This window comes from Aulonocara stuartgranti, assembly GCF_965226115.1.
Source record: "Aulonocara stuartgranti genome assembly, chromosome: 7".
NCBI lineage: Eukaryota > Metazoa > Chordata > Actinopteri > Cichliformes > Cichlidae > Aulonocara > Aulonocara stuartgranti.
The window spans coordinates 20,856,900-20,879,754 of NC_138945.1; the positions used below are offsets into that span (position 1 = coordinate 20,856,900).

General features: G+C 46.3%; 1 protein-coding gene across 1 annotated transcript; it reads left to right on the top strand.

The window, feature by feature from the left end:
- Window positions 1-2,439: 2,439 nt before the first annotated feature.
- Window positions 2,440-18,924, top strand: smad7 (SMAD family member 7). Its single transcript, XM_082542725.1, has 4 exons — window positions 2,440-4,011; window positions 4,866-4,919; window positions 8,097-8,168; window positions 18,012-18,924. Exons 1-4 carry the CDS (start codon window positions 3,546-3,548, stop codon window positions 18,548-18,550), a joined length of 1,131 nt encoding a protein of 376 aa, XP_082398851.1. The 5' UTR covers window positions 2,440-3,545; the 3' UTR covers window positions 18,551-18,924.
- The last annotated feature ends 3,931 nt before the right edge of the window (window positions 18,925-22,855 follow it).

A 22,855-nucleotide genomic window follows, 5' to 3' on the forward strand; every position in this document is an offset into this window, starting at 1 on the left:
ATGAGCAACAGGATAATGGGCAAACTAATTAAACTCATAGGAAGGCAACAGTGACTCAAATAAGCAGAAGTATGCATAAGTTATGCAGAAGAGTATCTCTGGAATCACAAAGCTTCGAATTTTGAAGCAGATGGGTTAGAGCAGCAGAAGACCACACCGGCTGCCACTCCTGTAGGCCAAGAACAGGAAACTGAGCCTACAGTTCACATGGAGTCACTGTACAAATCACCTTACACTGGTTTGTTGAACAAGTCAGCGAGTTCACTGTACTCAGATGGCCTCCACAAACACCAAATCTCAATCCAATAGAGCAGCTTTGGGATGTGGTTTCACATCGTGGATGTGCAGCCAACAAGTCTGCAGCAACTGTGTGATGCTATCATATCAGTATAAACCAAACTCCTAGAGGAATATTGCCAGCATCTTGTTGAATCTGTTGTACGAAGAATAAAAACAGTTCTGAAAGCAAAAAGGAGTCCAAAGTGGTTCTATCAGTATGTACAGAGTCCAGTGAGTGCATGTCGTTTTAATGGCTGTACTGTCATACTGTCAAAATCCAATAAAAAAGACCTTGACCTGCTAGTTGGGTGGGGGTGGGGGGGGTAGGTTCCACAAATATAGTGTTCGCAACACCAAATTACAGGACTCCACCAAGCATGTAAATACACCATCAGTATTTACTTCAGTTATTGTCATGTCAGGTGTGGTTTAAAAATACATGAAAACGTTATCACGCAGGGAGGGAAAAAATATTAATGAATCCTTGTCCTGCACCTTATTGCAGACAGACTGAATCCAGACTGAAATGGAAACTGGTTAGATAAAATTGGCTACTTCCTGGAGTCTGGGGAATAGTCAGTAACACACACAAAAGGAAGGGCAGGGAGAAGTGGAGAGGGAGAGAGGGGGAGAGGGGAGGGAACAACGTGCGTCTGCAGCGACTTCCACAATACCTCTGACAGACCCTTTCCCCTGACTGATTGCTTCCAGACTTCTTTAACAACAAAAAAAGAGGCGCAGTCCCCTGTGTTGTTTGGGCTGTTGAGTCTCCTCCTGCTCGGCGCCAGTGGGTGATCCTGGGACAATGCGGGTAGCCCGACCCCCATCCATCGACCACAATGCACACCTCTGCCCCCCCAGCCCCGCACATCTCTGCAATCATCATTATCAGACACCCCTCCCATCTGCCCCCGGGAGCACCCCTGTCACCTCCTCTGGACTTGTCTCTGTGGAGGTAAACACATTAAGCCATGTAGGTGACACACACACACACACACACACACACATGCATATTATTCATGCGCACATTGCAAAGGGTTTGGTACATGCTAGGAGATCCTATCTGAAGGCCTCGGACACTTTGGGTTCAAAGTGCGAATCATTTATTTATTTATTTGAATAAAAAGTGAGTTTATTGAGAGAACAGATCATGTATATGTGCGTATAGAGATAAATAAGCTGTCACACTTAAATGACGTTGTTTGTGTTTTGTCTCTTCAGCGACACACAATACGGCAAAACAGATCGAAACGGTAAGAATCAAACCGCTGCGCCTGTCATAATAAATATGGATTCGGCCGATAATAAAGACAGCAGTCATGTGGGCACATCCCATCTGTTGTCAGGCAAGTCGGGAAAGTGATGGGCAGGAGCGCTGGATGAATAAAAGAGGGTGGAAACCGCCGTGTTGATGATTAAAAGGCAGAAAACTGGTGATGCTCGTCCCACCTGGAAACCAAACGTCCAGAGGGCGGCAGCAGCGCGCTCCCGTCTGACTTGGGACATACTGGCCTCTCTCTCTCGCTCTCGCTCTCTCTCTCTCTCTCTCTCTCTCTCTCCTTGTGTTAAGTCTTTCAGGCACATTTTTTATACGTTAAAAAAAATCCCTAATCCGAACCAGCTCCATCTACGACCCGACATATCCGGTGAGTGGTTGAAGTGTCGCCCTTGGGACTATCCCACGCAGCCCCCTCCCAAGCCAAACCATCCTGAGTAATCATGATGACAAATGCACAAATGTTATATTACCAGAAGAAAAAGGTGGAAATCAGAGTGTTTCTAGCTTAAATGACACACACGCACACATCAGCAACAGAGCTGCTTTAATATGAAGCCAGTGTTAGTAAAGCTGAGATAACAGAGCTATTAGACGTGGTTGGAGCTCGAAAAGGACATTTGAGTTTACAATCATCAAGTAAACTTAAAAAAAAAAACGTTTATATGACACTAAGGGGCCAAATTTACGTCACTATCGCTCTGTCAATTATTCAGCATTAAACAGTGACGAGAGAAATTTCTTGTAAGACTTTATATCATGTCACAGTTTCTCAACTTTACCCTTCTGGCAACTTTTTGCCCCCAAACTTTCCTCCTTTCAAAGGTTTTGTGTGTGTGTGTGTGTGTGAGTGCGCCGCAGGCTCTGCTTGATCTGTTGTTTGCGCAACACACAATCACATTTCTTTTAAGCGACAGGGTGTCTAGACACACACGTGACCGGGCGCGTCAATGCGCACTGGAGACTGGAGACGGAGCAAGGGCACCCAAACCATCCGCCTCATTTACAGACAGCCTCATACTCCCCCTCGAGATCGCAGTCGGCGGCTCGCTCTCTCTTCCACGGAAACTTCGCGTGAGATACGAGCTTGGGATTATTTTAACGCTCAGAAAAAAAAGAAAAAGGTTCGCCTGTGTGTTGAAACAGGTCGAAACGCTCGGCTGCTGGACGAGTGTTCTCTCTCTCTCCGGGCTTTAGAAACGCAACTCAACTTGGGTGAGAGATTCAGACCTGGATTTTTGCTCCCTGGCTCATCTCAACCCGGGCAGACCACATCCTCTGCAGACGATTGGCATATTTGGACGATAGCGGATAAACAAACAAATAAATAAATAAAGCCTCCGCATGCCCGGTGGAGAACCGCACTCTGTGCAGTTTGGATCACGGATTTTTGTGGATTAATGCTCTTGAAGACACGGCAGCGAGCTTCGGTTTTCATGGGATAATTGCCATAACATTTTAGGCTTAATTAGGCCCCACGTTCTGTAATTTCCATTAAAGCTACTGCGAACTGGCAGAAAGCTTTTTTCGTTCTTTTTTTCTAAGGCAGTGTTTATTTGCTGAAAAAGCTGCCTGGAGAATTTTTAAGGGGTCAGCTCACTGCTCTGGGTTGCACATCACCAAGTGAAAATTGTAACACATTTAGGCTCCGCGCAGCAGGGTTGCTCCCCCATTCGCTTTAACGATCACATTCTGCTAGGTTTTCGTCATCAGACACAAGTCTTAAATTCCCGAAGGTGATGGTGACTTATCCCCGGAGGAAAAGTTAACTGTCCCGTGAACCCTGTCTGCTTTTTTTGGTGATCTGGTTTGCAGAAGACGGCGAAAGAGACTGGCGTATGCTACAGATTTCCTCTGCTTGTCCAGACCACAGTTTTTCCACCGTCTTTTCTCAGGCTGCTTATCACCGCCTGGACTCGGATCCCGGAATCTTCATGATTTGCGGACACAATGCTCGTTTTTTAGCCGGGAAACCCTCTTTTCGTCCCGCATGTTTAGGACCAAACGATCGGGGCTCGTCCGGCGACTCTGGAGGAGCCGTGCGCCCGTGGAGGGCGACGGGGAAGCGGATAGAGGGACGCATGGCTCCGGGGGCTGCTGCATGGGCAAAACGACAAAGGTGGCCAAGTCCAACGCAGGGTCGGAGGCTGAATTGAAGGCGTTGACCCACTCGATACTGAAAAAGATCAAAGAGAAACAATTGGAGGTGCTTTTGCAGGCAGTGGAGTCCAAAGGGGGTGCCCGCAGCCCCTGCTTGCTCCTGTCCAGCAAAGTGGACGCCAAAGTGGGTCAACAGTCTTACTCTCTCCCCATGCTGCTCTACAAAGTGTTCAGGTGGCCGGACCTCAGGCATTCCTCGGAGTTGAAGAGGCTGTCTTGCTGTGAATCCTACGGGAAAATCAACCCAGAGCTTGTTTGCTGCAATCCCCACCACATGAGCAGGCTCTGTGAACTCGGTGAGTTGGATTTTTATGAAAATAGACACGTTTGTTTATTTATCTGTTTATTGGCAGCAAGTATTTTGAATTCTCTGGCCTTATTTCAGAGCAAGTTCAAGTTCAGATGCTGTGACATCATGTCAGAATTACCTAAAGAGCTAATTAGCCTAATTCAAATGACATCACCTCTGTTGGCACAGTTGTGTTGAGTTTCCATAAGGTCAAACTAGCGTGCTGAGACCCCCCCCCCCCCTCCCCCCCAACACCTTCCCATCTTTTCGGAAGTGTGGCGCCATTAAATCCGAGTTTGGCATGTCATTTGACTAAAATAATAATTGATTGATTGGCCGTGTTGTAAAAACGGTAACATGTATCCTAACGTATCCAAACATAAAGAACATGCTTTATTTTATTTTTGGCACTTCAAATATGCGCTTTCCAAACAACAACAAAGCCTTTCTGCTATTTAAACCTTTCATAGATGGCATTTCCGAAGTGCACAGGGCTTTACAGTCTTCCAGTCTTTCCACGGTGAAGTTTTTCCAGGGTCTCTGTGTGTATGGGCGTGCACGCGCTCGCTCGATTGAGTGCGCGCGTTTGCTTGGCGTCCCGGGCCAAAAGAGGCCCGTATCTCAGTTTGTCCTAGACGCTGATAGTGGCCCTTCTGGCGCCAGGCGGCCCCCCCCCTGTTTATCTGCCTGCCAATGAAAGGCAATAGCCGCCCAGCCGGCCTCTCAGCCTGCCTCTCCAGGCGGAGCTGACAGACACAAATCTTTCCCCCCTGAAAAATGACAAATCTTATCATAAAGTTTCGATCTCTCCCTTGTTTTCCCTTTTTTTTCCTCATGTACTCATTTTTTTTCTCCATACAGAGTCTCCTCCTCCACCATATTCCCGCTATCCCATGGACTATCTTAAACCACCAGGTGAGCTTGCTATTCATGCATAAATATATGCATTCATGTTATTGCCAGAAGCGCATTTGTTTTTGCATAACATTTCCATCTAAAAGGCTATGTTGCATTTATGAATGTTTGTGTTGTATGTGCCTCTCCAGTGCGTGTGTGTGTAGGAAATGGCTCCATGTTATGTTGTGATTTATGATAGTAGTGGAGTGGCACGTCTGGCTGACTGGCTAGCCATTTCCAGCATGGCTGACAGCCAGGGCAAGGCAGTACAAAGTTGAGACACCAGCTATAGACTGACTGACTGGCACATCACCGGGGGCAGCCTGTGTGTTCCTGTGTGTGTGTGTGCGGCTAAAGGGGGGGGGGGTTGTTTGTGTGTTCGTCTATCTCTTGTGAATCGCAGCGCAGGGAGAAACAGACAGACAGCGGCGTCTCTGGAGCCAGCCAGTCTTTATCAGCTGAATTAATCAACAGAATGAGGGTGAGGGCTTGTGTGTCTCTAGTGTGTGTCTGTGTGTGTATAGCTGGGGGTGTCACTGTCCCCATTTCCCGGTTTGATGTCTTGCAGAACAGAAGAGAGGCTTTGTTGTAATTTCTTCCACATCTAAAGCGTAACTGTTGCAACCATGTTAATTGTGCACTTCGCTCCACACATGGCTTCTGCTGTCATTCTCTTCCTCTGTTCAGGAAAGTGGCATCAAGTTATGTCAAACAAGGCAAAGTCAGTTTTCAGTGTGTTAAACTTCACACTGTAGCTAGAATAGTGTGAGATCTACATAATTTCCCATCCCGTCCTCTGTGTTTTGTGTTGTTTTTTTGCTCATTTGCTCATCATCTTGCTGTCTACAAGTGCAGGAGTTAAACAATGACCAGTTAGGCGACCAGCCAGCCAGTTAGTCAGGAGAAGAGGAGAAAGTGGCTTTGAGTGAGTGGAAACAATAGGAAGTCATTGCAGCTGCAGCTGCGGTTCTTCAAAGCCCCCCTCCTCCTTCCCTCCGTCTTTGTCATCACCTCTTTAGCAGTGATGTTGTCCTTAAAGAGCGTTTTTCAAAAAGTTAAATATAAGTAGGGTTGATCTAAAGTGTTGGAAAGAAAAAAACAAAACAAAACAAAAAAGCCGCAGCTCAGTCCTCAGTGCTTAACACTCAGCTGATGTGAAGTCTGCCCTGTGGAGTTGCAGTGGCGTCTCCGTACGAGTTCAGTTGGAGACTTTACCCTGATGAAAGGAAACAAGAATGTAAATAGGAAAAGAAGGCTGGATACACACAAAGGAAATGATTATACAACTCATACCAGCCTGAATGGGAATTAAATCCCCCCCCCAAAAAAAAAAAAAAAAAAAGAAAAGAAAAACCCACAGAAAGTGTGTGCGTGCAAGCAGATGTGTCAGTTTCACGCCTCTGCGGAGCGTACCTGCTGCTCTCTTTCCTCGTTCGGTTGCGTTAAGCCCGCGTAGCTGCGGTTGTGGTTACTTGGAGACGACCCGTGTCTGTCTGCGCGTCTCCTTATTGGCAGAGTAGGTGAAAGAAGTATTAATAAAACACTGCAGCGTGGTGGAGAGTGCACACACACACTTGTATGCACACGGGACAAATAAGCTTATCATGCAAAAAAGTAAAAACAAAAAAAAGCCAGGGGTTTTTCCCTACCGCCTCAGGGAACTGTCAGTCATCAGCTGGTTCATGTATCTGGACGTTATTACAGTTTTCTGTAGAATTCTCTGTGTGTTTGGTTTATCTGAGGATGTGGTAAATCCTCATGACATTCAGAGAAATCTGCATGGAGGGCGATTGGACGTTGCTAAATAATTTGCACGGAGCGGAAGGGCCATGAATTTTATGATGATGGTTTTATGATTCCAGCAAGCAGGAAGTGGGTGGGTGGGTTGGGGGGGGGGGGGGGGGGGGTGTATGCGTGTCATGGTGCCTGCCCACTCCAGCAGTGGCGGTCAATATGAAAGTAGGCCAGACATAAAACGCTACCTTGTTTCAGCTCTGGGGAATATAAATCACACACTGTTTAGTTCCTTCTCTCTGATGCCCCCCCACCTCAGCCCTGTGGTCAGCTGTGAACTGTTGCCCGGGAGACCAGGGCAAGGCCATTGGCAGCCGGTGAAAGCGAGGCAGGCTCGGGTTATGCCCGTCCGTGCATCTCGTTACCGTGACCGCAGCAGCATGGGCTGCGTTTGGACGGGCCGGGGTGGGAAGGGAGCAGTGAAACCGCTCTGGTTGGCTCTGTCAGCTGCTTTCAGCAGAAACACAATAGCACTCCTTGCCATACGTGGATTACTTCTGTAGGTGCAAATAAATATAACGCCTTTTGGCGCCTTGTTGAGCAGTCAGAGCGGGTGCTTTGGAGTTGGGAAAACTTCACTGACCTTACACTTCAGTGAGAGTGGCGCTGACCACCGCTCCATACTGTGGTGGTGAGCATTGTTGACGCAAAAGGAATATATCATTAATAAATCCCAAGCTACCAGCAGCAGTCTGCATTGGTCCTAGCCCTCGCCCAGCACATGCTGTGGTTTTGTTGAAGCTCCATTCAGGTGTCGTGTTGAAACTAGTCTACATTACAAGTCTTAGTGGGAGTTTAGCATTCAAATGCAAAGCGAAGGAGAGAGCGGGTCTAGTTTTCTCTCTATTGCGCGCATCTGCTGGTTCACCATGAAGAACATTTAGAATAAGCAACTTTTTTTGAGCCTTTTTTGAGCCCACTAAATGATTTCGAGGCTTGTTTTTGCATCTTTGACAGCTCTGTTTGCTTTTCGGCGTGAAGACTCCGATGTCGGTTTGACATTCAGATCTTTTACACAAGCCCGGTCTACTCAGACCCAGAGCGGTCGTGTAATGTTGGGTTATTGAGCGGGGTTTATCGTGCCCAGATTGAACCCTCCGCTCAGTCGTTAGCAGAAAGAATACACCTCTTTTCGGATCAGCAGCTCGTCTGTGCAGGGGAAGCCGGGCTAACGTTCCTCCTGAAGCAGTGGATTATGGGGGATTATCAGGGGTGTGAGAAGCGCTCCGCTGTAAGTCTCCTGTGCGTATGTGTGAGGGTGCGAGCTTCGTCGTCAGCATCTTCATTAGGCATTGATTTCACCAGAGTGATTGACGGCCTCGCAGCTGCTGCTGTGCTGTCTCCTCTCACTGCCATGTAAATGCACACACACTGATTCAAACTCTTCTCTTTCTCCATTAGATTCTCCAGACTCTGGACCTTCATCCAGTGAAACTGGAGGAACGACTTACTCGGCCCCTGTGGGGCTTTCAGGTAAATATTCCTACTATTACCCATTTTTCTGCTCTTTTTCTCCCAATCCATTCCACTTATGTCTTCCTTTTCCTCTTCTATTGATTCTTCCCAACAACCACACGTATTCCCTCCATACTTGCGATGATGGAGGCGGTGATTGTGGGGGCCCCTGCTTCCCCTCTGTAATAAAAAAAGCCGTTGAAGGAGGGCGGCGTATTTCTCCCACATCCACATAAATTCCTCCCTCCTGGCTCTTTGAACAACGCTCCACTCTTCTCCTTTTCCTTCCCCGTTCCCTCTCATCCCCTTTCCGTGTTGTGTTGTTATGGAAGACAAACACGCTCAAGCGTTGTTTGGAGAAGAATATGTTCTGTGTGTGTGGTATTGAGGGAGGAAAAATGTGAGCAAAAAGAGCTGGCTTCGACAGACATGAGTGTTTGTTTGGGTGTGTTTGCGCGTACAGGGGACGTATTTGTTAGATCCTCCTCCGGGCTCTGTGGGGATAAGAGTGAGACACAGGCGTCTTTCTTTCTTCAACCTCCCTGGCAGGATGTATTTCGAGCTTCTTCGGCATTTCCCGCATAATCTCCCTCTGGCAGCGCCGCCTTCCCTGCCCGTTGCCCCCCATCCGCAGGCTCCAGACTAAGATGGGTGTTCGCGAGAGAGAAAGAGTTTGTTCGCCGCTTGCCTTGAGATTGCTCTGTGCTTTTCTCTGCTTTCCTTGGCCTCAGATGGTTCTCATTACCGGGCCTTTAAAGCCTGTTTTATGTCAGTTGGTGTTCGCTGCCCGTTCCAGCCCCCTCCTTTGTTTAGTGGTGGGGTTAGCCTGCTTGTCTGCCTGTGTGTGTGTTAGAGGAACAGAGAACCTAAAAATCAGTCTCTACTCTCCTCCGCCTCCTCTGCCAGACCATCAGATGGACACTAAAGTAGGCCCAGTGTGCATTAACTAAAGACACATTTTAGGCCCAGTTCAAGCGGTGAAACCCAAGAAGTGGAGTCTTAACAGGCCTCCTCGTACTCCCCGTACTCCCCTCCCTTTCTTTTTCCCCTCCCTCAGTGAAGTATACATGCCACCCCTCCTCCTACCCCTGTTTTCTTTCCTGGCGAGGGTGACATGGCAGCGTTTCAGTGAATGTGTCTCCTCAGTAAAAAGCATTAGAAAAGGCCAGGCGGGGTGGCTCCAGTGCTCTGCCCTCATGATTTCCCTGGCAAGCCAAGAAAAAAAATGGCTAATCCATTCGTCCTCTCACTCCCTCCCTTCCTTCATTCCCTGCTTCCCTCTTTGCTCCCTCCCTCTGGGGCTCTGACAAAAGAAACATGGCTCTCCCAGAGGCCCGCTGCTGACCTTCTAATTCACTCACTCTGCCCTTTTTATGTTCTTCTCCAGACATATTTACAGAGAGGGAGAGGAGGGCGGCTCTCAGGGAAGGAGAGTGGGAAAGACTTGGGAGTGAGCAAGAGCTGTGCCACTTCTTCTCTGCTTTGGCGTTATAATGCAGTAATTAAGTGTTCGTTGTCTGTAGGAGAAGGCTCAAGCTGTAGATCTAATGCGCAACTGCACCTGAGGCGAGAGCACAAGCTTGACCAAAGGACATCAGAGTCGGGAAAGAGGAGGCTCTTTCTCTGCAGGAAAAGCCATCCAGGCAGGAAGGAGTTAAGTGAGCTGTGACAGCGACAAGCGCAAATGCAAACTAGGCTGCCTGCCAGGCTACCAGCTCCAAAGCTCCTCTCGCTGGCTCACGTCATCAGCTTGAAACAGAGTAGAGAGGAGGGAAAAGGAGAGGAGGAGGGGTCGATGGCTGGAGGCCTGGAGCTGGGTGTCGGGGTGCTGATCTCTGTTTGAGCTGGGAGTGAGGGCTTGGATCAGGGGTTTGGATTGAACCAAGAACAGAAGACAGAGATCAAAAAGAGAGATTTTGAAATGGAGAGCAGGCCAGGGTTAAGAGGGTGCTGGACTCTGAGTTATGAATCTGTAGGGTGTTAAGTAACTCGTTAAAAGCCATATAGTGCATTCAGTTGAGTTTATGAGCAGATCAGGTAGCATTCACATTGCCAATCATTCATTTTGTTAAGTTTAAAGTGGCTTGCAATATGTTGTTGGTTGTGAGTTTTTGGATTCGTGACTTGTGAATTTGAAGATATGGAAGTCCGGATCAGACATTAACTGTCGGCTTTCTGCACTTTATTGTTAAAGCCTTCTTTAAAGTCAAGTTACCGGCCACCACTGTTGATGTTCCCACTCTCTGGGATGTATAGTGTTGTTTGTGTGTCGGTGGCATGCCTGTTGGTGCCATTGGGGACTGACCCGGAGTGCCTATGTGTAACAGGATCCTGTCTTGCTGTGGTGACATGTACGCATGCACACACGCACACACATACAGTTTTTCACACATACACACAGGCGGGCAGATAGAATGACTTGGTGTGAGCCCTGGCGCATGGCCGACTGTCACACAGGCGCTTCCTCCCAGTGCAGGTTAAATTTAGGTCCAGTTGTATTCTTATACCACCAACCAGTCACCTCACTCGACAGACAGTCGGCCAGCCCTGTAGTCAGTCAATTAGTCATCCAGTGAATCGGCTGGAAGTTTAACCTTCATCAGAGATTAAATTTAGTCCTGGCACCTTGGCTCATTAAATCAAACTAGTTCTGCTGTCATGCTGAAGGTCCCAGAGAAACGGCCCATTTTTGGTGCAAACCGAGGGCGAGATAAGGCCTGTATGTTTGGTATGAAGTATTAAATACCTAAGACGGCATCTTACTTTTTTTTTTTTTTTTTGCAAAAGAACCTCCAGCAATTAGGAGCTCAGCTCAGAAACAGAGCACCCTCAGTCTCCCTCAGCATTCCTGCCTTGTTTGGGTTAGCAGGGAGAGGAAAGGGCTGCGCAGGATATGACCTCATGTCTTTGAGGAAAAGGCGAGCGGACAGGGAGGCAGCTGAGGCCTCATCTTGACGGAAAACAAACAGTGGAGTGCACCGAAGGAGGGAGAGAGAGAGAGAGTAACTGAAAATTTGTTTTCCTTAAACCATGAGAGAAACGCGTGCGGCACCCATTACGGTAGAGCGAATTCGCACTTTTCTGACCGTAACAGGGTTTCTGTTTTGGTTGTACCTTCATTCCTTTTTGGTTAGATCTTCTTCTTCTTTTAAATTTCTCCTTTGCCTGAACAGTAAGAGGAAGGAATGGAGAGGGAAAGAAGATGGCGGCTTTGGGTGGAGAGGGAGAGAGGCAGAGAGAGAGGTGGCCGGCTCCTCGCTCTCTTCTCTGTAATTTTGGAGGCTGTGCGTTAGCCAACGAGTTGAGCCGAGCAGAGCTGGGCCGCCCCGTGCCGGGCCAGGATCTCTCATTACTCCCCACTTCCTCTCCTTGCGCGGCAGCCAAACCGCCTCTTGGCAAGGGACTTAATTTTGGTTTTGGCTGTCCTCTGTTCCCCACCCTGTGTCATTATGCTGCACAAATCGAAAAAACAGCGCACACAGACAGCAGAGGATAGAGAGGTGCGGGGTGGGGGGTGGAAAGAGAAGGGGAAGAAGAGGAAAGCGTGTCTAGTTTTTGCGAAGCTTCACACGCTCCCTGTCCTCTCGCAGCATCGCTTGCAGTTGAAAACATTTACCTACCTTTGCTGAGCCCGTTGATTGAAAAGAGGCCCATGCAGATTTGGCCATGAGCCAAAGCTGGAGGGAAGCCCAGAACAAGATGAACATTGTTTTGGTTTGCAGTCACTCTGTGGAAGTGGATTTTGACATTACCTCAATGTATGAAGATATGAATGAAGGAGGGAGGCGAGGGAAAGAAAGAGAGAGGCAGAGCGTGCGAAGTGGAAAGAGGAAGGAAGGGATAGAAGCCGTCTTTAACTGGATAAAAACAGGAATGGAAATAAGTGGAGACACATGCCTGTAAACCTGCGTGTGTGTGTGTGTGTGTGTGTGTGTGTGTGTGTGTGTGTGTGAAATTTCTAGTGTGACACAAAGTACTGCCGTCTCCACCCTCCCGCCTGCTCATTCATGTAGTCGGTTTGTCTTTTGTGTACTCAGAGTGGAGGGGTGTGTATTTGTCTCTCCCTCTCGCTCTGCCTCTCTTCATCTTGGTGACAGGCCCAAACCCCGTCGGCAGCCACATCTCTATCCTGAGCATTGGCACAACCACCCTCACCCACACACACAAAAGCGCACGCACATGCATGCTCGCTCGCAGACGCGTAGAGGTGTATGACGATTAATAACAGAGTAAGAATGCAACAAAAACCTCTGATCACATGCAACTGGCTCTGCTAGCTGTTTAGTTCCCACGGTGTGTTTTTTGGTTTTTCTGTGCCACAACAATGCAGGTTATTGTCTGTCCATCTGTCTGTGTCTGTGTGTATAAATGGCTCCTTAGATACAGATCCTGCGGGTAATCTCTCGACCTGTGCGTTTGCAAAAAGTGAGCCGATGACATCACTGCAGTCTGCCTGGCACCTTGTAGCCAACTAGCTGGTGTTTATTTGTCCTGTCACCCTGGGAAATCTGGGCTGCAGGGAGTGGCTGTGTGTGTGTGTTGGGGTCAGCTTGATGAAGTGTTGGAATAATAACTCAGCAGGAGCAGGGAGGAGGTGTAACACGGAAACAAGGGTGTCCTTGAGTGGAAAAAAGTATTGTGCTGCAATTTAGTGATAATGTGGATCCAGATGGAAGCCGCCGGCCGCCCCGTTTCATTACGAAATGGCCCTGTGTTTTGTCACAAGCCGCGGAGAACACCACGCCTGAGCGACTTCAAGACATGCGGATCGTGTAATTACGGCAGGAACGTCCACTCAAGAGAAAATTATACCATAGATGGAGACATTTGGGGGGGGGGGGGACATGCAACATTTCTTCTCCTTATCTCTCTCCCCCCTCCGTTGTGGCTGGATGGTTCATGTTAGAGATGGCGTGTCTGCAACTCATTCTCTCTATCTGTGTTTCTGCAAGGAGTCAGATCTGGTGATAGCGAAACCGTGCCACTCCCCTTGGTGGTTTTCCTGCCATCGGGGCTTATTTATGTTTCCTGAGCTAGGGGGCGGGGAGTAAGACTTTGCATCGTACCCAACCTGCCACTCTGAAGCACCACTTCCTCTGTCTGCTACTAAACCCACCGCCTTTCAGTTGTCTTCTTTTCTTTCTTTCTTTTTCTCCTACTCTGCCTTTTGGTGCATCATTTCTTCTTCTTCACTCTCAATTTGCAAATGGTGGCATTCGACAGACACAATGGGACACTTAAAGCAGTAAAAGTAGTTTCACTGCTTGATGCACGGTGAAGATGGCCGTATTAGTCATTTTTGCACATTTGCACCCCCCCCCCCCATGACACTTCTATAAATGGCTTATATCACTTGACGTAGCATCAGTGTGGACTTACCAAGAACTGTCAAGATGCATTGTGGGTAATGCAGGTGACTTGCAGGATTTTCATTTTCTCATCTTCTTTCGCGTTCTTTGTTTTTAGCTTGAGTTTGTATTCTTTGAAGAAACAGTGCAATTGAGTTGATAAATAACATAATTTAGCCCAAGTTAATGGCTTTTTTTTTGTTAATGGCTGCATGCTCTGCTGCACAACAAGTAATCAATCACAAACAAGTGTAGACTTGGTCGTTGTCTTTCAGCACTTGAGAAACACCAGCCAGACTGTATACTGTCTATAATCTGTGGTCTGTGCTAATGTGAGACAACGGTAACACGCAGAACAGCTGACATTTCTGTCGGGGGGGGGGTTCCATCTCGCTGCAGGGCAACCTGCTAGTGACAAATAAAAGCTGTTTCATTTCATTTTTGCGGTGAAAAAAGTGAGCTGATCAGCCAGTAGTAGTTGTGAGAAGGCGGAAAGTTTGCTGTTGATTACACTAAAATCAATGAGACTACATTTCTTTGTGAATACAGAGTGAGAAATGCCAGGCTTTCAGGCGCACACACACACAAACACACAGGGTTGAGCATATACGTCATGGCAGAGAGAGCAAAAGGAATGCCTCAAGGTTGACCCTTGACCTCTGGGATAGACTTTCCCCCTGCTTGAGAGAGGGTGTTGACTTGGAAAATAAGGCACCGTGAAGGGCCCTTTCCCCCACCCCAGTGGTGTTGTATCCTTTATGTCTTCCTCATTCCTGTTTTCAGCTGCACTCTGTGTGTGTGTGATGACGACAGGGTCATTACACGTCTGAGTTGAGACAAGCACAAACACACACACACACACATAGCTCTCAGGGATCGATGCGAGACGGTTCTCAGGAGCCTCCTCACTATTTGCAGATGTTGAAAGTATAGTTCAGAACAGAAGGTTGGAGGGTTTTTTGTGTGTGTGTCCATGATGGCGTTAATGTGTAATTCTGTGACAGTGCTGACTTCTATGAATAGAAACAACTTTTTGTGTGTGTGTGTGTGTGTGTGTGTGTGTGTGTGTGTGTGTGTGTGTGTGTGTGTGTGTGTGTGTGTGTGTGTGTGGAGTCAGACAGAGGTAATGATTAACCTTTGCAGACTGTGTAAGAGAAGCACCTAGTCTGCCACCCCCACTCCACCCCTCCTCCCTTCAAACTCAGTCCAATTGTCTCAGCTAGCGTGGCGTCCGCTCTTTAAGCCTGGGGACCATTAAAAGCCACAGGGGAGCTAACACCCTGACCATTTGCCAAATCTGCTATTATGTGCTAAAAATGCTGCTCTGCATGGGATGTTTATTTAACAACATGTATTTATAATTTCCTCATATGCTGCAGCGGACTTATCTCCAAGCTGATGGTGCATTAAATACCAAAAATGAAGAAAAAAAATACAGCTAGAAATATGCTGATTTGCTCATAACCAGTAGTCACGTTAGCCCATACATCCTGCAGCATCATTTTGGCATTCTTCTTAGTAAACTAGCATGAAAACTGTTTTTCTATTTGGGGATAGAGGGGTGGGGGGTTACATGTGGACCCCATGGGACAGAGCAGCAGACAGGGGCAGAACATAAAGGGCTGGGGTGACAGATGGCCTGAGGGTTGCTAGCTAGCCAGCTTATCTCCAGTGATGGAGTAGCCTGAAAGGACAGGGTGCAGACGAGCAGGTGGGGGTAGGCCGGGGCTAAGACTTGGACGGGCAGACGGATGCACAGACGAGAGAATAAGACAGCCTTCGGAGCATTTCAGAGACCGTATCTGATGGAAACACGCTAGGACAGGCGCTCTGACAGCACAGCTTCGCACGCACCTACACCAGACGCACCTGAAATAGTGTCAGACGGTAACGCGAGGAGGCAGACTGGCAGACACCTCGCAAAAAATGTGTTAAAAATTGAAATCAGTTTAAATTGAGTCTCACCTCACGCTCAAAGCGCATCGATATGGGGGCCCACAGATAAAGAGTGTGTCTTTCACCTCTATTAATATATGTGTATGTGTCTGTTCATTTAATGTTCATCAGTATGAGGTGTAAGCTCATCTGCTGTCAGGACAACCTGCGAACATACTCTTCCTGAGGCGGCACCCTAAGGATCTTGGCTGGTTTCGGCTCTGCTGCTTTGGTGAACAGTGAAAGTTGGTGTTTGTTTACCTGCGAGGGCCATTTGAGCTGGATTATGAGTGGCATGCACTGTTTATTAGAGCTTGGATCAGGCCTTAACTTAACTGTCCAGCACGACGGCACTTGTAGTGTTCTTTTAAAAATACAGTGGTGCAGCTTTAAGCTATAAAAGGATTTGAATCCTACTTTCCGTGCTGCTTTGCTACCTGGCCTGTCTATTATAAGTTCCCTTTCCGTTTGTCTGCCTTGCGTACGTTTTATCCTTTCATCTCTTTTCTCCTCTGCGGTTCTCGCTTACCTGCAGTCTGAGCGAGCTTCTGAGAGGGGAGGATGACTAGGGAGATGGGGGAAGGAGAGGGTGGGGGTGAAAAGCAGTTAATGTAGTCCTGAATAGCAGGGTGTTTTCAGGCTGCAATGACAGGCTCAGACAGGCAGCCGCTCTAATGACCTCTGACGCCAGGCCCTGTCTCTCTCAGCAATAACAAACACACAAGGGCCCCACAGGTGAGCTCTGCCAGCAGGCCCGCTGTCAGCTGTTAAGAAAGTCCAGTCCACTCGGTCCTCTTTGCCCATCAGCCCCTGTACGTGCAAGACTGTGTGACACCGGCCTGAGATACAGATGACACTTTCTGTCTCTTATCTCAAAGATGAACCTTTCGTTTCCTCCAGTTTGGCCTGAGGTAGAGAGCTAGGTACTTAGTTTCCCCCAGCACCCCACGAGGATGGATTTACGATAAACTCCCCGAGGCTCGGCTCAGACCAACTTCAAAGAGCTCAGCCGCTCTTGTTTTATGGAAGGCATGCTCCTTTTTTTTTTGGTGCTCCCTTCTCTCTCCTCCTGTTTCTGTCTCTTCCCCCGGTGTTGTCTTTGTCTCCCCCTTTTTTTTTTTTTCTCCTCTAATGAAGGCTAATGACAGGCTGGGGTAAGTCGGCTTGGGCCAGCACAGATCCTGCCACATTAATGTTGCAGTTTTTCTCAGACGGGACCTTCCAAATTACCGGTTACATTCACAGCCGCTGCCAGATTAAAGAAAGAGGGGGGGTGGCTGTGGAGTTGAATGGGAAGGATGGTTGCCACTGAGAGGGGCTCTGTCCATTTTTTTCATATCTGTTTCCCTTTGCAAACAGTTTTTTAACCTTTGCATGTCTCATTTTGTAAATGTGTGTGTGTGTGTGTGTGTGTGTGTGTGTGTGTGTGTGTGTGTGTGTGTGTGTGAGGAAGACGGAAAGTATAAAAGATGGCCGAACAATTAGATAGAAGTTGAGGCGATTATACGATGACCCCCCCCCCCAAAAGGCGCAGGAGGCTCCTAAAAAAACCACAAGAGGAAGCAAAGTTGCAAAAGTAACAGTCAAAATATGTGAAAAGCCTTCCCTCCCCTGCCCACCCCCTCTTTCTTTTCCTCTCGCCCTCTCTTCTCTGTCTCCCTCTATTTCCCTTGCGCCTGACTGGCTCCCACTCTTCTCTCTGGGAGTAGCTGGGAGCCAGATTTCTGTGGAATAGAGATATGAAGGGTTGGGAGGGTGGCGAGGGGGCGCGAGGCATGGCGCAGGAGGCACTCTAAAGGGTGGTGGAGGGGGGGAGTTTGGAAACTGGAGCGTGGCCAACGCTACACTTTTTTTTACGCTCAAGAGAAACTTTAGACTGCAGAGGCCTAGCTTGTCAACGATTCAGACAACTGGGAGGTTTTTGAGAGTTAACAGCCCGCCTTGCTCGTCAGCTAAACACGGTTTTAGCTCAGGTTAATCTCCGTCACGCATAAATTCGAAGACGGTTTCCTATCATTTCCTCCAGTGGGGGGAAGCTCGTTGCCATCGAGAGAGAGACGGGGAGACGATCGGACAGTCGGTTGACGTCAGCACATTGTTGGCCACGCCGCAACAAAAATACAGCGAGCCAGACAGAAGATAAGCATTTAATGCCTAGATAAATATTGTACTGCGTGTGGACGCTTGCCTGCCAGTGTCTCAGAGTTGCTTTTCTTGTCTGAAGTCCAGGAATTCCAACATGGTTTTCCTGTGTGGCAGAAATCGAGGATGACAGTTTAGCTTTGGCTCTTGACAAAAGCAAATTCCCCATTTCCCAAACAAGGAATGAGGAAGAAACTGTTCTGAAGTAGTAACGTTTTAATACGTTTTGGGAGTGTTTTTCCTCGACATAGTTGACTTTTTCTTCACCTCTTGATCTACTTTTACTAGCTGGCATGTTTATAAAACACTGTTCTTTTCTGGTTTTATGTCTCTTTACTCTCCTCTCCTTTCGAGTATTTTATTGCCTAATGTTTCAGTGTCATTGTGTTTTCTCGAATCTAACCCTCTCCTTCTCTTGACTCTTTTCTCCTTTCAGATTCCCTGGCATTGCAGGAGTCTGGCGAGCGGGCCCACTGGTGCGTGGTGGCATACTGGGAGGAGAAGACTCGTGTCGGGCGCCTCTACTCGGTCCAGGAACCCTCTCTGGACATCTTCTATGATCTACCTCAGGGGAACGGCTTCTGCCTGGGCCAGCTCTGCTCCGAAAACAAGTCCCCGCTGGTGCAGATGGTGCGGGCCAAGATCGGCTATGGTATCCAGCTGACGCGCGAGCCGGACGGGGTGTGGGTCTACAACCGCAGCTGCTATCCCATCTTCATTAAGTCGGCCACACTGGATAACCCGGACTCGCGCACGCTACTGGTGCACAAGGTGTTCCCTGGATTTTCCATTAAAGCTTTTGACTATGACAAGGCCGGCAGCTTGCAGAGGCCCAACGATCACGAGTTCACGCAGCAGCCTCGCACAGGCTTCACAGTGCAGATAAGCTTTGTGAAAGGCTGGGGACAGTGCTACACCAGACAGTTCATCAGTAGTTGCCCATGCTGGCTGGAAGTCATCTTTAACACCCGATAGCACCAGCAGCAGCAGCCTTCCCCCTCTTCTTCAACAGCCCTCACAAACGGACTACACCCACGTTCCTTGTTTTTTTTTTTTTTTCCCTTCTCTCCACGGGAAAAAAAAAAGGATTTAAAAGAAGAAGAAAGTCTAAAATTCTGACGGGACTTTTGTTTAATAAATGACTAGGATTTAATTAAAGAAGCGAAAAAAATGTATTTTATGTTATATATAAATATATTATTAATTGTAAATATGAAGACGTTTTATATGCATCATTATTTATGTATTGTGCAATGTGTTGATGAGAAAAAAAATAAGATGCACTTTGCTTAATATAAATGCAAAACAAAGAAATGCCAAAATAATAATAAAAAAACAAATACAAATAATATTTCTTGTCCGGTCTTACTTTGGAGTTGTGGTGGTCTCATTCATTCATCCATGTTTCCTTTCAGTGCATAATTCAAATAAGATTATTTGAATGGATCCACATGTCAATTCTTTAAAACCCATCTAATTTGATTCGGTCTTCATTACACCCAAAGTCAACAGTGGCTTAACTTTATATTACTGAGGGACTTTGATGTTGTGCCACGGATCTTAAAAGCATTTCCCTCCCCAGACGAAATGAGTCAGACAGTGACAGAGCCATAGCTCACTGTCCGTGCTCCAACGGGCTCATTATGCCTTTTAAAATTGTCTGTTTTTCCTGCGTTATTTGGGGGATGAATGTCCCTCTTCCTCTCTGTCATTAAGAAACTGATGACATCACAGCCAGGAAGCCCTAATGACAAACTTCAGGAACCAATAAAGTCAACAGAGGGTCCGGTTTCCTGGAGGCGCAACTTTATTTAAAGGGCTGATAAAAACAAAAAGAATGCAGCATTAAAACAATCGCAGAAGAATTTGGTGCCACACCTAAGGAAATTAAAACTTTACTGGAAGATTACAACTTCACTTAGACATCTCCAGATATCAGAGGGGTGTATCGAGCATGCACTTGGAGATGTTGGCACATTAACAGCCTATTTCTCAAAACAGGGCAAACCAAAACAGATTTCCTTCTAACAAACACGTATATGCGTGAGGCATGAGTGTGTGTCTGTCTGGGTCCCGTCCTGTTGCTAGTCAGATGGGTGTCTGTGAAGAGGATTACTACTGTAAGCCTGCTTTACCCACACACACACTGTTTCAAAGACCTACATTCACAAGACCCACTTTCCACGCCATCCAATCCCCTCTAACCACCCCATCCTGCACTCTGCTAAAGAACACATGGCATTTCATAGAGAATACCAGAGACAAAAATCATATTTACTGATAGCAACTTTGCAGTGGAGACAGAAAGATGTCTGTATGTTTTTCTTCATGTCCTCCTTATTTGATGAAACCCTTTAGAAGTGTCTGAAATATCAGACCTTTCAAATAGATCTTGTCCAGCATAATTAGTGGGGAATTTATGTGCTTATATGTTTCTTATTGCTGCATTTTGCTTGTCTATTTGAACCTTTAAAAAAGAAAAAGACTGAAAAATGCAAATTTTTTGCTAGTGATATACTACACCATAAGACTAAGAATCACAAACATAAAGCCACATTGAAAAAGATATATCAGCAAGTGATTGTGGCTGAAACACAAGGATGGATGCATATTTATATTCTTTCTTATTAAAGACTGTGCTCAACACCTACACAACTTTATATCTTTGTATCTCCTTCAAAACCCACAAAGAAACCTTCACACAGAGACAATCACTTAAATCAAAATCTATTTCCACATGATGGGACCCTTAAATCTCATGGCTATCTGTGTGTGTGTTGTGTGTGTCCTTCGAAACAATAATCCCCAACCCTGCTAATACAGCTAAAGCGGCTCGGAGCTGTGTGTGGTTGTGTGTCCTTATATCCATGACCCATGACTTCTCCAGACAGGGTGACCCCGATTCAATAATTCCATTAAAAGTATTGCAGTTTTCTCCAGAATCTCTCGTCAGCATGTACACGTACACAGCTAAAGTAAGCTGTTTGTGTGAATCGCTTCTAGGAAAAACACGAGTGCTTTAGTTCCACAGTATTTGACTCAGTATGTTTAAATGAGTCTGTTTTAGGAAAAAACAGCAAAAACGCTGCCTTCAACATCTTCTAAGGAAAGAATATTCAGCCAAATAAATACAATAATAAAGACTTTTTTCTAGCTCTTTTTGAGAATGAGGTGTTGTATTATAAATTAGTGGAATTGGTGAAGCGGTGCCCCTAGTGGTATGATGCAGTAAATGGCAGCTAATCCCAGTTGAGCAAACGAGTAGCATTTATTGATAAAAATTTGGCGTTAATATACAATATACCTTTTGACTGTCAAATGACAGTTATGCTACTGTGAAACTGTCAGTGGTTAATGCTAGCTGAAGTAAGTCCGAAGTGAACTAAGAAACAGCCGGTCACGCCTTGTACCAATTTATTTACCTTTAGCACATCAAAATGTGGTGTAGCAAACGTTTTAAAAAACCGCCCGTTGTGTTAGCTTACTAGTTTGCCATTAGCCAAATTTCCAGGGTTAAGCTCCTTAGACTTCCAATGGTATGAATAACATCAAATATCATGTTTTAGCTAGACTAACTGTTTGCTATGGCTGGATACTTCTGTAAACAAAGTTCCCCAAAGTCACCATGGGACAAGACTATCACCTGGATACTGACCACTTAAGCTCCAGCCACAAGAAGAAGTGGCTATCAGCATCAGGTAAGCAGCGTTGGGAATGGCATGTTACTGCCATTAAATATTTTGGTAATGCAGAAATGTACCACATTATTATACTGAGTTCAGTAATCCCATTGCAGTTATGGCATTTCTTATGTTACTTAAGTTCTTCAGATATCTGCCAGATGGGTGGATAGAAATAATAATAATAATGATAAAAATTTAAAAAGTCAAGCATGTCTATTTCTTCCTGTGCACTTCCACTACAATGAGCTAATTTCAGGAAGGAGGAAGTTGGTAGAGTGGTCTATAACTTTTGAGGAGTGTCGATATGGACTTTGCTTTTATTTCCATTGCACCAAAGAACAAGAGCCTAGTGTTAAAGTGCAAACTGCATTAGGACAGAAACAATACTCCTAGCACAATGTCTGTGCTTTGCAAGTGCCTGCACACACAGCAAAGAACCCTGAGTGTATGCCAACCCCAGCCCAGGAGCCAGACACTGAACTTCAATAGGTAACACAGGTAGCCTGTAGTAACGTAGCCTCCATTTCTATCCGTACATGTTTGCACAGTAGAATTACAGTGGCAGTAACTCTGAAGTTTCTTTGGACTGGTTTTTCAATTTAGCTTTGTGTTTATATTTAAACACTAAAAGGAAACTTGTGTGTGTGTGTGTGTGTGTGTGTGTGTGTGTGTGTGTGTGTGTGTGTTCATTAGGATGGGCATTGGTGTCACTGTGTGGGACTGAATGGACTGTGGGTTTTTATTGTTAACAAGTAATTAACTTACAAAGCTTCTGAATAAAACAACAGTAATGTAATGACTAGGGTAACAAATTAGTTTGTCCAGAGAGTACTCTTAAGTAACATAATGTATCAACAATCAACAATTAATGCAGTATTTTGTGTAACAACGTAACACCGCAGGTGAGTAAAAAACATAGTCTCTCGTCCCCCCCCCCCCAAATGGCTTTATTGGTGCTTTATTCTGCTTTTTGAACATCTTGTAAACTCTGCTGGGGGAATTTTGCATTTAAGGCTTGCTGGCAGGATGAAAAGAAAAGGAGAGAAAGAAGGCTTTCTGTCTTTCTTCTCTTCACTCATTTCTAGAAATGAGTGAAATCCAGAATTTTTTCACTTAATGCATCATATTTTAAAGGTGTAGCACCTGCAGAGATTCCCTATTTTGCAGGAGCACCTGTGTGATGGTGAACTGTGAGTATAAAAAAATGAAATAAAACGAAATCTAAAAATACAAAATAATTCTTTCACATGAAATTAAAATGTCACAAGGAAAAAAGGTACTTACTGAATGGCTCTGGCCCTGCTGTGCCCCTGATTCACTGCTCATACCTAAACAAACCAATAGTCATGCATCAACCAAATCTCTTAAACACACGTACTGCAGGCCAATTCCCATAGAGTAAAGTAAAAACCATCCAGAGCGTCACAAGTGGTGTTGGGACAATTTATACAGTGTTGTATTAGAAAAACAAAGTTCAGACATTGGTGACCTTGGTTACAGCCATGGTGGCAAGTTATAATATTTTTCTATCAGGGTCACTTCACTATCTCAACCAATAGTACCTCTATTCTTCTGGATTCTCGCCACCTTTGGCAGT

Coding starts and splice junctions, on each gene's coding strand:
- smad7 (XM_082542725.1), top strand. CDS start 3,546: ATGTTTAGGACCAAACGATCGGGGCTCGTCCGGCGACTCTGGAGGAGC. Junction 4,012..4,865: donor GAGCAGGCTCTGTGAACTCG/GTGAGTTGGATT, acceptor TTCTCCATACAG/AGTCTCCTCCTCCACCATAT. Junction 4,920..8,096: donor GGACTATCTTAAACCACCAG/GTGAGCTTGCTA, acceptor TTTCTCCATTAG/ATTCTCCAGACTCTGGACCT.